Genomic DNA, 14,219 nt, shown 5'->3' with positions numbered 1-14,219 from the left:
AACCAAGTAGAGCTCCATGTAAGGCAATGGGGACACTTTGGTTGGAAATAAGAAAACAATGGAACAAGATGCATTGGAACCATTTACATGTTAGAGAAATTAGTTGAAAAACATGTTTTCACAGTCTTGCTTTTTTTTCCCCCTCTTATCATATAATACTGCAGTTAGTTTTTAGTTTGGGAATTGGAGTTTTGAGTACCAAAAGCTATAATAGGGCAGAAATGTACAAAGAATGGACAGTAACTTGAGCTAGACCTTGGTTTTCAAAATCTCATAGCTAATGGCAACACCTGCTTTTGAGAGGATTACAATACAGAGATTTCTCCTCACCTCTGGGGTTAAGAAGTATTTCGGCACCAAGGACACGTATGGAACAAGTGACTGATGGCTTCTGCTCCGTGCAATGCTCCTGTGGCTTATGAGAAAGACAGAGCAAGGGCTCTGCCCGTTCCCTACGCTTACCTACACATCCCCTTTTCACTAGCCCTGCCCCAAACTGCTTTTCCTTGTAGGCAAAGTTAACTGCATGACAGAAAGACAACCAATCACAGGGCATGAGCAACACCTACTTTCTGTGGACAATCTCATGTCAAACTATAAAGAAATCTCTGCCTATTTTGCTGGAATTGGCTGTAAGGGTTTCATTGCTGCTTAATTGCCTGAGAACACGTCCCTGTGTTTCTTTGTCCTTCTTACCCACAAGTTACCTTGCGCTCACCCTGATAGCAAGGAACTAAGCTAAAAGGGGAAAACCAAAGTATTTGCTGGAACAAACTGGGTGAGCTTGCTCTCTCCTTTAATTAAGATTCCTTTTTCTGGTTGCTCTGAAGAATCTGCATCTAGTAGAAATTCTAACATTTTTCATTTGTATTCTGCTTTCTTTCACTAGACCATTGCAAACGTTGTTTCTTGGTTTTCTGTAAACATATCCACTAAGAGGAAGCCACTCTTTAACCTGTTCCAAACTCGTCCAAGTTTTACTGATTTATCCCTTCAGTGTAAGTCATCTGCACAAGATGTACCTGCTTATAAAGGTGGTTTCTACATTGGTTTGCTGATAGGATGCCCTTCAGGTGATCTACAGGAATCCAATAAAGGAAAGGAAAACATGAAGAGGCATTCCTGCTCTCACTCCGCCCTTTACCGAGGCAGGCTGCAAGTCTGGTTCTCCTCCCAGCCATTGCAGGAGCTCCCCTGACGTTCGCTATTCACGGGTTCAAGTTTTAGGCTGGCAAGACGCCAGTGAGTTCATTAGTGGCACGCTGGATAACAAGCACAGAGCCAGTCCTCGGGGATTTAAACAACATTTTAACAGCAACGTTGTGATGTCTAGAAGAAATTAAACTCTGGCTGGCCCGAGCTGTCTCAGGGGGTCCAAGTACCCACATGCAGGAGATAATGTAATAGACTGTTACCTCCCATCTGTAGGCAGCTTTGGGAGACCAGATGTCTCTTGCCTTAGTCGCTAACTGTCTGCAAATTGAAGAGGGCAAAACTAACATATTTTCGCAGTCACCTCACTACTTACTTTTGGGTTTTAATTTTTTGGCTAAAACAGTCAGGTCCCATTAATCCTGAAAACCTCTTAGCACTGGAGATAACTGAAAACTAGAATCCAAATCTTCGTGTTTTAGGAAATTACTTAGAGATCCATCCCACTTTCCTTGTGCACCTGCGAGTACAGCTTCTTTTGTTTGTTCTGGAAACTGAGCTTTTAAAAAAAAAAAAAGAAAAAGAAAATGAAAAACGTAACATAAGCAAATGCTCCTGGCTGTGTGGGATGTGCCCTGAAATGAGAAAGTGCCTGTACCAATAAACCACATCCGGTGGCCCCAGGGCGTCCCCACCGGCTGGGCTGTGTGGAGGTGGATGGGGACGCTCTGGGACAGCTGTGTGCGTCACTGCTACATGAGTCAGGGTACAGCTGTGCATTTCACAGCTGTGTGGGTCACTGTTGTGCAGGGCACCTCTGGGTGAGACATTGCCATGTAGGTCAGTCCTGGGAGGGCCACCACTGTGAAGGACATGGCTGTATGACACTGCTGTGCAGGACATTGTTCTGTGGCTCACCACTACATGGGACGTGGCTGTGCAGAACATCGTTGCGTAGGAGGGTTACTGGAGTGTGGGACACTGCTGTGTGGGACATTGCGTGTCATCACCATGTGGGACATTGCTGTGAGTGTCATCACTGTGGGAGATACTGCTCTGGGGGACACTGGGGGTCATCACCACGTGGGACATTTCTGTGAGGATCATTACTATGTGGGACATTGCTGTGAGGGACATCACTGTGGGAGACACTGCTCTGGGGGACATTGTTGGTCTTCACCACATGGGACGTTGCTGTGAGGGTCACCACCATGTGGGGCACTGCTGTGAGAGACATCACTGTGGGAGACACTGCTGTGGGAGGGCATTGTGGGTCTTCACCATGTGGGACATTTCTGTGAGGAACATCAACTGTAGGAGACACTGTTATGGGGGATGTTGTAGGTCTTCACCATGTGGGATGTTTCTGTGAGGGATATCAACTGTGGAAGACACTGCTGTGGGGGGCATTGTGGGTCTTCACCACGTGGGATGTTGCTGTGAGGATCATCACCATGTGGGACATTGCGGTGAAGGACATCGCTGGGGGAGACACTTCTGTGGGGGACATTGTGGGTCATCCCCATGTGGGATGTGACTGTGAGGGACATCAACTATGGGAGACACTGTTGTGGGGGATGTTGTGGGTCTTCATCATGCGGGACGTTGCTGTGAGGGTCACCACCATGTGGGACGTTGCTGTGAGGGACATCAACTGTGGGAGGCACCGCGGTGGGGGGCACTGTGGGCCCTCACCACGTGGGACATTGCTGTGAGGATCATCACCATGTGGGATGTTTCTGTGAGGGACATCAACTGTGGGAGACGCTGCTGTGGGGGACTTTGTGGGTCATCGCCATGTGGAACATTGCTGTGAGGGTCACCACCATGTGGGACGTTGCTGTGAGGGACATCAACTGTGGGAGACACTGCTGTGAGGGCCATTGCGGGTCACCACTGTGCGGGTTCCTGCAGTGTGGGCTATGGCTGTGTGGGACACGGCTGTGCAGGTCACTGCCGTGCGGGACATCATTACATGGCTGTGTGGGCGGCCGGCGCGGTCCTGCCCGGCCCTGCCCGGCCCTCCCTGCCCGTTCGGGCAGGGAGGGCCGGGCAGGGCCGGGCAGGACCGCGCCGGCCGCCCCCCCCCTCCGCCCCCGCTGCCGGCCCGCCGAGCCCGCCCCGCTCCGCCGGGTGCCGGTGGCGTCCGGAGCTCGTAGCGGTGGGGGGATCCTGCCGTCGGGGCGGCAGGGTGATGGGCGGCGGGGCTCTGTCGGGAGCGCTGTGGCTGGGGCTGCTGTGGGCCGGCAGCGGGGCCGGGGGGAGCTGCTCGGGAAAGTGCTGCGAGGGTCGGGACGCCGCTTGTGTCGGTGAGGGATGGAGGGAGGGAGGGGGCTACGGGACCTGCTACTGCGACGGAGGGTGCCGGCGAGCCGGGGACTGCTGTCACGACCACAGCCAGGCGTGCCCGGGTAGGTGCGTCCGCCCCCCGCCCCGTCCCGTCCCCCCGTCCCGGGTTGGGGGGGATCGGGGTGGTCCGCAGCCCGGAGCGAGCCCTCCGAGGGGGAGGATTTTTTTTTGGGGGGGGGGGGGGCAAGGCTGAGCGGGGATCCCCCGGGCACCCCCTTTTTCCCTTTCTCCAGGTGTAATTAGCCGTTGGCTTGTGGGTGCTTTGCGGGGTGGAGGTTTTCCTGGGGTTTGGGGATGGGGTTTGGGATAAGGGTCTCGGCTGTGAGGGGGCTCTGCAAGGACAAATTGCTCCCAGTCTCACCTGGTCAGGGGCATGAGCAGGGACCAGGCTGGGGCTGTGTGAGGGGAGCGGCAGGCACAGGAGTGGGAAGAGAGGCTTTTCCCATCCTGGACAGTTGGAAGGTTTCTGGATCAGCCCAGGGTTTGCCTTTCTGACGTTTATTTTCCCTCTAAAATGCGAGGTTGCTTGCTTTTCACTCACACTTCTCCCAAATACACATCGATTAGAGTGGGGATGTGGGATTACAGAGACAACAGGGAGATTCATTTAGCACCGTCTCTGTCTCTGAGCTGCTTCCTCATCTCTTACCGAACAATTATCAAGGAAATAATTGGGGGAAAACCCAGGGTGAGGTTTTGTCCTCGTTTCTAGGGGCAGGAATCGTCAAAGATCCACTGTCAGGGCAAAGACTTGGAAATAAGCGTGGGGGAATGAGGGAGAGGGTCCTCTGCCAGGCTGGGGGAGGAAGGCCTGGCTCCCAGGGGAGCAGTGACAAGGAGAGGAAAGTCACCGAGTTCTACCGAACTGGACCCAGCAGCCTTGGAGCTATTTACACCCTCTCTTTCCGTGGTATTTCTACCCTTCGCAGACTTCACGATTTGTCCTCCCTCCGTCTGTCTGCGGTGCGGGACGCTGCCCTCCCTTTACAGGTGCAGCACCAGTACTCAGACAGCCTAAAGGCTCTCCCCAGCTGGCTGGGCGCACGCCAGCCTGCAGCCAGTCATGAGTCTCTGCTGCACAGTGCTGCTAATTAGGGTGTATTTAGCAGGCTCAGCGCTGTGCTGACATAGCCACATAGCTTCGGGACCCAAGTTGGCTTGCGTCTGCCTGGTTTGGGAAGGGAAGGGGATACAACTGTCGGACAGTGTAGACCCGTCCGAGGTGATGGAAAGCTGCACAGAAAGACCCCGCAGAGCGGAACTCTGACCCTAGGTCTCCAGAGGAAACACGGTCAGTTCTCTCATCGCTAAATAATCTTTCCAGAATAACAGCAGGGAAAAAAAAAATGCGTGCCACGAGGTCTGACAGAAGGTAGCACCTTTAAAATTAGCATTTTTTTAACATACTGCTCTTTCATTCAGGAAAATCAGTTGGGGGAGAACTGATAAGATGCTTGCTTGTCATACAGGCATAGCATATTGCATCTTTTGAGTAAATCAAATGACATTTAATAGTCAAGTATAATAGGAGAGAGCTAATGAAGGTGTGTAGTGCTAGCATTAAATGGAGGTGTAATCTGATAAAAATTTCTATGCTGTTCAAAGAGAAGCTCAAAGTTGTGGTCAGAAAGTGCTAGTTTAAACACTTTTCTTACCATGACTTCTGGCACCTGATGATGCCTTATTTTTATCAAGATGGTATCTTTTGTCTCAAGTGGTTGTCTCAAAAGGCATGATACGTTTGTGCCGTCTCTGTGGCCAGTGGGTGCTCTGGATCCAGGCAGAAAGATGGAGTCCCAGTGAAGCCTCTCCGTCTCTTTCTCTCTACTGCACTGGAGCTGGAATTTGACAGTCTCTGGTGGCCCAGTTCAGGGAGCTAAACCCGCATAAAACTATTTCTGTTTTCCCTATTGCCCGTTCCTGGCTGGCTTGGCTCCATGCACTGCCCTGCTGCCCGGTTGTGAGAGCACCGATGCTGTGCAAGCACAGGGAGCAGGGCGCTTCGCATGGGTGTAGCATGGGAGGACAGGATTTTGGCAGTCTGGCCAGATGGACCTAGAACTCGTACATCCCAAAACTACAAAACTGATCACAAGAAGTCATCCTTTTGAAGGCAAATGATCATATACACTTTCTATTGCAAGCAGCTGGTAAGTTATGTTTTGTATAGACAGAAATTCCAAATGGTTCCAGTGGGAGTTCGTACCAGCTAAGCTGGAAATTTCAAAGTTGGTTTTGTTCCCGTTGGATGCTGAGGTGGTCTCACCATTGAGTGCTTCTAAATTCTATCCATGTGCTTAATGACAGCAAGGGTGATTACTGGCATAGTTGACTCCGAAATACTGTTTTGGATATAGAGTTCAAAAAATTTAAAACAGGAATGTGAGGAAAGGTGACCAATGGTTCTTGTGCTGCAGCTTGTTTGCCAGCCTGTTCGCCACTCATGATTTCAGCACCTGCTGCAAGGACATTTAATCCTTTTGCAAATATTTAACAGGACAAAGTATTTGGGGAAAGTGTAAAGTGCCTCAAGTATATGTATTCAAGAAATGTGTTAGGAATAATACAGAAACAATGCTCCAAAATAATGGAAACCACTAAAAGGAGGGGTGTCCTAGAGTTGCCAACGCCACGGTTAAATTCTGTCGTGCCTGAAAGTAGTAGTAGGTCTGGTACTTTATAAATAGATGGCTGAGCAGAAGTCCATGGGCTGCTGAACCTATGTCCAAGGGTTTTTAAATAAATTTCCTTATAGTTCTAACAATGAAGAAAGAATATTTTTGTACATAGAGAGCATTTTAAATAGGAACTGCTGTATGATGTGAAAGTCTGAAAAAGGGATGACCTCGTCATTTGAATGGAAGCGGCTACCCTGAGAAAATCCGCAGATCCTTATACATTACAGCATATGTTATGCAGTGATTCAGTGAAGATACTGTAAGCCTCTTTTTTCCAGAGATAGGAAAAAAAATAAATGGAGTGTGACTCAGAAAAAAGTAGTCTGTGATTCACAGTGTTGTAAATGGAAAAAAACAAAAGTCCTGACCACTCAGGCTTTGTTTCATAGGCTAGTAATGTGATCTTGCTGTGTATTTTTGAACTTCCAAATGTCTCATGAGCTTCCACATTTTGGTAGGTACCTGAGCACAAATCCTGTCCTGCAGGTTCCTTTGGCTTGCATCCTTCTCATTGTTTCAGTGCGTTGTCATCTTCCACCATTGAGTTAACTAAGCTGAACCAACAGTAACGTAGACAGAGACCATGAAGATGTAGTTATGGGTCCCTGGTACTTCTTTTTGTATTTCAAGAGATGGCACCAGTCCTTTTATGTCAGCTCTGGGACCCATTCTCTGTCACACTGGGGAATTTGACATCTTTCCAATGAGGCACAAAACTGATGTACTGTCCCTTAATAGTTGCTGGGTACTGACTGCAAGAGCGATGTTATTATCCCACTGGCTAAATTCCATTCTAGCAACCCAATATTCTTATTATTCCACATGACTAAGGCAATTCATACTTCTTGTTCTAAATCTTGATGACCATAAAATTGCCATGTCTTGCTGCAGACGACCAATATTTAACTGTCAACTTGGTTTAATTCCATTAAGATGTGAAATCATCGCTTTATTTGTTATGCAGCTGCTCAGTCCCTTGGGAAATTTTCTGCGTGGAAAATGTGATCACAGAATCATAGAATAGTTAGAGTTGGAAGGGACCTTAAAGACCATCTAGACCATCAACCCCCCTGCCATGGGCATGGACACCTTCCACTAGACCAGATTGCTCAAAGCCCCATTGGGCACCTACCACCTCTCTGGGCAACCTGTTCTAGTGTCTCTCCACCCTCACAGTAAAGAATTTCTTCCTAATACCTAATCTAAATCTCCCCTCTTTCAGTTTAAAACTGTTATACCCCTGTCCTATCACTACACTCCCTGATAAAAAGTCCCTTCCCAGCTTTCTTGTAGGCCCCCTTTATGTACTGGAAGGCCGCCATGACGTCTCCCCAGAGCTTTCTGTTCTCCAGGCTGAACAACCCCAACTCTCTCAGCCTGTCCTCATAGCGGAAGTGTTCCAGCCCTCTGATCGTCTTCGTGGCCCTCCTCTGGACTTGCTCCAATAGGTCCGTGTCCTTGTGCTGAGGATTCCAGAGCTGGACACAGTACTCCAGGTGGGGTCTCACAAGAGCGGAGTAGAGGGGCAGAATCACCTCTACCTGCTGTCCGTGCTGCTTTTGACGCAACCCAGGATATGGTTGACCTTCTGGGCTGTGAGCACACATCGATTGCTGTTTCATGTCTCATGATGCTAGACCTCATCTTATCTGCATGTCAAGGTCCTAATAAGGGATTTAATTTATGTGGAAATTTTTATTTCTGTAGGTCATTCATACAGCCAACTTGGAAAATAGTCAACAGATAAGGAAACTGGGCTAGATGACACTTACTGTCCTTTGGGTACTGTAGGTAGAATTAAGATGTGTGATCAGACATTGAAATCTATGCATGTATTATTAAATAAAGTAGGGCCAAGGACTGTTTTCTGTCTCTCCAGCCAAGTGAGAAAGATTGTGATGTCCATACTACGTTTAGCACTTGTCCTGGCTATCCCATGGCATGGTCTAAGACATTTTTACTATCACTGGTTTTCTTTTTTTCTAGTTCAAAATGCTTGAAACAAATGCCTGAAGTTTTTGCTGTAACATGTTAGAGTGGTGCCTTTACAGCCACAGAGACCACATCATGTCTCTTGGGGTACCTGGATGTGTCTGTGCCTGGTGGTGTCTGCATGTGGCAAAGGGAGTCACATGCTTTTTTCCAAGTTATTTTCCAGTGCTGTTCTACAAATCATACCCAGGAGCTGTCTGGGAAGGTGTTTATCAGTAAGCAGAAAAAAATGCCAGAGAATGCTAATGGTTAAGCAGGATGGGCAACTGGTGGCCCAACGCCCAGGGCTGCTCTTTGAAGAACTGGGGAATTTGCATATCAATAAGAAATCTAATATTAACATAGGCACCTTTAGGTTTTTATAAGACACTATGTGCTACTATTTCAATTACATGACATTATTTATAGCTTTATTGAAAAAGCAAGCCCATCAGAGGACAAAAAGCAACTAATGATATTAGGGAAAGCAGCATGGAGCGGTACATAGTGCTGCAGCGTTGTGACTACTTGTCTCATTTCACAGTCGAGGAAAGCTGGAGACCCGGACGTTCCCCGCTTGCCCAGCAGCACACCGTGCACGCACGGGAAAGCTGGTACAGCCACTGCTGTCCCGGCAGAGGACATTCCCTCTGGACACACACACTGATGAGAGGAGAAGCAGCCTGGAGGAATGCTGCTGCTCCACCTGGAGCACCTACCAGGTGGCTTCCGGGAAAAGAGGCTACTGGGAATGGACCACTGATGGGATTAAATGTCCTCACATAGGCCACAGGTTGAGGACTATTTGTGTAGGGAAATGACTGCTTATCCTCAGGGGATTCTTCCTCTTGATGGGTGCCCGTGTGCGAGACATTTTTCTTACCTGTTCTTTCACTGCTCTGCCTGCTGAGGCTGTATAGACTTGAAGTTCCTCGTTGGAGGGGTTGTCTTTGTTCCATCAGGGAGCACGTGGAGATCATCCCCATCCAGCCCCTCAGGGGTCAGCACTCAGTACAGGTTTGAAGAGCTGTAGTATTCATTTGGACTGCTAAAAGTGAAATTGTTAGGCCACACAGTTTTCAAAACCTGGGGCTTGGTGTTCCCAGAGATAAGGCTAAGGAAAGTTCACTTCCATGGAAACGTGAAACGGCTGTGTGCTTTTTACTGTTGTGTACTGTGTTAATGGAAAAATAAAGTGAAGGCTTGTGTGTTAGGTAGCTTCTTACTCAGGAATAATGTGTCTATCACCTGTTTCCAAATTCCAGGAATCAGGCTGCAAAACCTTTTCTTCCAGAGTAGATTATTTGTATCCACCTGGAAGATATCTGGCATGTTGCCCACGCTCACATTGGCAAGGCCGACACAGAGCTACTGTTTTGCCAGAATATAAATGAGAAATGCAAGAGAAGGGAGAATTATAGATCGGAAAAATGCGTATCATGCTTAATAGAAATGAGAACTAGAAGGAGCATGCCATCATTATTAGATGCACTGCAGAGAATAAAAAAAGAAGGAAATGGCTAGTGGATAACAGATATGATAGATCTGAGCATTCCTAAGCTGCAAGACAATACTGAAGCTAAGAGATGCTTAGTCTATCATTTACATCTCTCCTGGAAAGGTGTCAAAAGTGACAAACATGAAATAAGGGCTCGTTCTCTACATAATATGATGATTTTTTTTTTCTAAAGAACCTGCATGTTATTTAACCAAAAAGGTGCCAAAGGCCATAAACTGGGCTAAAGGTTTCAACAGTTGACAGAAAAATACCGCAGAATACAAAACAAAGCGTTTTTCTTCATCTGAGACCTTTAGAGACCTCACCTAATACAGGTGCATTTAACAGATGAAGAGAGAAGTTCTGTATACCTTTGACCGTTAGGCTGGGTTAGGAGAGACCAAAGGTACAAGTGTATGGCACCTGTACTATTGATGCTCTGCCTGAGGGAAATGGAGTTTCTTATGATTCAAAGTTTACTTTCGAAATAACGGCACTGTCTTCCCCATAATGTTTTGGTCAAGTTCGGAGGAAGTTTGTGAACCATGAGAACTAAAATTCAAATATCCAATGGACTATTCTATAGTTGGGAATGAGCAAAAGAGGGCCTTAAAATCACATTTTTACACATTCTATTTAGTACATTTAAATATCTGCATTGTTGTAAAGCTCTATCTATATCTATATAGATATAGATATCTATCTAGATAGATATAGATATCTATCTATATCTATATCTATACAGACACAGAAACACAACTCTACACATATCCCTGCATTGTTCTGAGACTAAAGAAAACCAAAATTATTACCAAAAATTGTCTTTGCAGCAAGGCCTGTGGAGCAGGACACCCTGTGTTAAAACAGGGCAACAAAGCTGTGGCAGTGGAATTGATTTCAGTTTTGAGGAAAAGGGGTTAGAAATCAATCTGAGGGGAATCAAGAGGGCAGAAAGGCTTCCTGAATTCTGCTGCTTTATGTTCCAGCCTTATAACAAAATCTGGTGGTGTAGGAACCGCCAAGGTAGGTCAGACCACTCACTGGTCTAAATAATCCATGAGCTGATCTCCGGCGGGGCTGATGCCATGTGCTTCAGAAGCGGGTACTGAAGAACCCCACAGCTGTAGTGAAAGGTTTCAATGGGGAGTTCTTTCTCTCTGGACAAGGGATGGAACAGGGAGCCGAGCACTGCAAGCAGGTTTGAATGTTAAATTTGAAGATTCAACCTCCTAGAAGAGCATTTAAAACCCTATAAATAAATGTATGTAAGAAAGAAAAAAACCCAAACAGATGCAGTCTTATTACTCAAGCTTTTGAGAGCAGTTAGGATAAAACAGAAGCCTCGACTACTGCTAATGTTTTCATACTGCTTTGCAGCTCTTCCATGTGTTGTGGGGGAGTGGAGTCATTGGAGTGGCTGTGCAGAGCAGTGTCAACCCAATCTGCGGATACGGAGGCGCTATGTACAGCAGGAACCTAAAAATGGTGGGGAACCTTGTCCTGCTCTAGAGGAGAAGGCTGGCTGCCTGGAATACCTGACTTACCAGGGAAAGGACTGTGGCCACGAGCATGGTATTCTCTCTTCACTTTATCTGTATATTGTGCTCATTAGGGCCTTCATAAATTTTAGTGATGTCAATGAACAGGAAAAAAAAAAGAAGCATCTATCTGCAGCTAGGGAGTTAAAAATACAATTTAAAACCTTACTTTCTTCTGTCATATTGCTCTCTATTCTATTCTTATATTTTTTTCCTACTTGGGCTTTTCTTAATTTCCATTAAGTAAACAGCTTAGCTGCATGCACTCCTTCTCTTTCTTGATTTAAGCTCCTTAGTAAGTATCAAATTAACTCTAGTACATCCTATTTCCTCACAGACTAGATGGCATGCATTTCTAGATATATTTCTTCTGAATAAGGAGAGAGCTTAGCTGTAGGGAATGGGGTTGAGGTCTGGTGTTGCCAGCATTTTATCGCTTTTTCAGTAAGTCAGTCAGCATCAGCATCCACAGGCTCCTGATTCATTCACCCACTGTTACAGTAATTGAAATATGACTCAACTGGGTCTTGTTGCCTTACCGTAACTGCTTTCTTCCTCAGTCCCTGCTTTCATAACTACCTCTGAATACGGTAAAGAAAGAAAACGGCGAGCGGCGTCTTCTCTCTGGCCTTCAGACAAAGAAGCAGCTGGGTAATCTGTTTATCATATGCATGTGGGTCATCTTGTTCAATAGAAAATAGCTGGCTACAGAGAAAAAAGTAATTAAATTTGCAATAATTAAACAATAAGCTATAGCTTGTACTGTTTTTCTGTCCTGCAGTTCATTTGCATGTTCTAGATGTTGGTTTTTATTACTCGTTAATTGTCCTGAACTAGACATTGGGGTCATAGCAAATCTGGGAATAGCTGCTTTTGAAAGCAAACAGTAAATAATGCTAAATGAGTGTATCCATAAGTGTAACTCTGAGAACAAAATGGGCTGAATGTGGTCGGCCCCAAGAGACTTTTTTTTTAAATGAACTGACACAAGCAGTAAAAAATGTTCTTTGGTTACCAGTAGAGATGGTTATGAAGTTTAAATTACTGGGTCTATAATGCTTCGCCCTATGCTACTTTCCCCAGAACAATAAAGGCTGTTGGTATTCTTAAAGCCGCTTTTCCATTTTCTCTTTTAGCAGCACAGAAGAAAAAATATGTGTAACTGAGATCTGTTTTTCAACATAATTTAAGAATATAGGACACAACCAGAAAGTGAGAGCATACATAAAGCACTGGACTGGGGCACGGAATGAGAAATAGTTTGTGTAATGTTTTTAAGAATCCATTAATTAGGTTAGGGTCAGAAACAGACTCGTTAGCAATGATGATGTCTAACTTGTACTTACATATCATACGGGTGGTATTTGTGAAATGCATTTAAAGTGTATACCTAGCTTGTGCTTTATGTATCATAACTAATTCAGTACTTTTCCTCCTGAGCAGATACTGTGTGGAATTTAAAACAGAATCACTTTCACACCACTGTGCTTTGGAGAATCGGCCATACGCTCGATGGATGCAGTACCTACGAGAAGGACATACTGTGTGTGTGGCTTGCCAGCCTCCAGCGATGAATACCGACACGCAGCGCTGTTCTGGAGATGGCCATAATGCAGATGGGTAAAGAAAGCCATTTTTCTGCTGTCTCTCCTGTAGCAAAACCCAGTACAGAAGTTAAGACTTCTCAAGGTCTCATTAAAAGGTCATTTATTATATCTAAAAAATGAAACAGCTCATATCACTCGTAGAGCTCAAAAGATTTACCCTTTCAGTTCTCATGGAAATTGCTTTTAAAACCCAGATAAAATGTGAGATAATTTCAGCATAAGAGTTCAGTGCTTTGAACGCTTTTTTGCTATTGTGAAGGGATGATGCAACTTCTGTAGTGCAAGAGGTCTTTTTACTGTTATGGGCACTTTGGCTTAAAAACATTATTTCCTGCCATAATCCAAATCTGATTTCAGGTTTAGCAATGGTGGATCAGTACTCCTCTCTCTCAAACCTCTACACCTCATTTCTAGAGCAGTAATTTTGAAAGTAGACATTTAATATTCGGAACAAATTTTTATTTGATCTATAAATTTATTAATATGCATACTACTTAATACCTGTACAATCACTTTCCTATACTTAGGAATATAGTGCCCGCTTCAGAAAGCATTTTAAGAGCTAGATGAGCTAATTAAAGTCTTACATTATTGAGCAAATCTAATCTTCTGACATGTTATACAAGACAAGCTAGTAACATGAAATATACAGTTTTCAGTGTTGTAATTCCTCATTTATTGTCACATTTCAGAGGTAAAATTTTACACTGGGAAGCAGTTGGCAACTCTCAGTGCCAAGGAACCTGGAAGAAGATTCGGCAGCTGGAGCAATGTTCATGTCCCCTTGTGCATAGCTTTATTTTTACATAAAAGTTTAAAAGACCTTTAGAACAGCAACAACAAAAAGATTAAGAAAATTAACACCAAAGCCAAAAAAATCCTACCCCTTTCTGCTTCATTTTCTGGAGCCTAAACAAACTTTAAAGGTGTCAAAACTTTTGAAGAAGCATTTTGGGAAACTCTCTCTGCCTTAATACAAAACGCTAAGACTGATCTTTGTGATAGAACACTAGAAGCATGTTTCCGTGTTTCTCTTTTGTAATTAAAGAGTTAATGTTTCTAACCATAGTAGCTGCTTTTCCTGAAGTTCTCGTTCTTTACTGGCCATGTCCACAGGCACTGCTCCTACTCAGTAGGGAGCCAGCCAGCCATTCTCAAGTCGCAGAATAGGTACTGTCATCAAATAACAAGGGTGAATAAAAATGAGTTTGAGAGACAAAACCAGATTTCAGTTTAGATCTTGTTCCTTCCTAGGAATGAACTGTCTAGACAGTTGCTTGTACTACAACTGGATAAGTATTCTTCCTCTACATGGCAGTTTTCATGTTCGGCCACCTTCATAAAGACATATGACTAGTCAGTGTTGTTAAGGAGGTAGTCTTGCTCAGAACTTCATGTCACTGATACACAGTGTGAACTTTATGGC

General features: G+C 45.3%; 1 protein-coding gene across 1 annotated transcript; it reads left to right on the top strand.

Annotated features, from left to right (window-relative positions):
* The first annotated feature begins 3,299 nt into the window (after window positions 1–3,299).
* SBSPON (somatomedin B and thrombospondin type 1 domain containing) lies at window positions 3,300–13,861 on the top strand. The gene is made up of 5 exons (XM_074577275.1): window positions 3,300–3,563; window positions 11,026–11,220; window positions 11,747–11,837; window positions 12,630–12,806; window positions 13,486–13,861. The coding sequence occupies exons 1-5, from the start codon at window positions 3,347–3,349 to the stop codon at window positions 13,601–13,603; spliced, it is 798 nt and encodes a 265-aa protein (XP_074433376.1). The 5' UTR covers window positions 3,300–3,346; the 3' UTR covers window positions 13,604–13,861.
* Window positions 13,862–14,219: the final 358 nt, after the last annotated feature.

This window comes from Larus michahellis, chromosome 2 (genome assembly GCF_964199755.1).
Source record: "Larus michahellis chromosome 2, bLarMic1.1, whole genome shotgun sequence".
Classification (NCBI taxonomy): domain Eukaryota; kingdom Metazoa; phylum Chordata; class Aves; order Charadriiformes; family Laridae; genus Larus; species Larus michahellis.
The sequence above is the reverse complement of the archived record's forward strand: the minus strand, read 5'-3'. Positions and strand labels throughout refer to the sequence as shown.

Coding starts and splice junctions, on each gene's coding strand:
- SBSPON (XM_074577275.1), top strand. CDS start 3,347: ATGGGCGGCGGGGCTCTGTCGGGAGCGCTGTGGCTGGGGCTGCTGTGG. Junction 11,838..12,629: donor TCAGACAAAGAAGCAGCTGG/GTAATCTGTTTA, acceptor CCTCCTGAGCAG/ATACTGTGTGGAATTTAAAA. Junction 12,807..13,485: donor GATGGCCATAATGCAGATGG/GTAAAGAAAGCC, acceptor GTCACATTTCAG/AGGTAAAATTTTACACTGGG.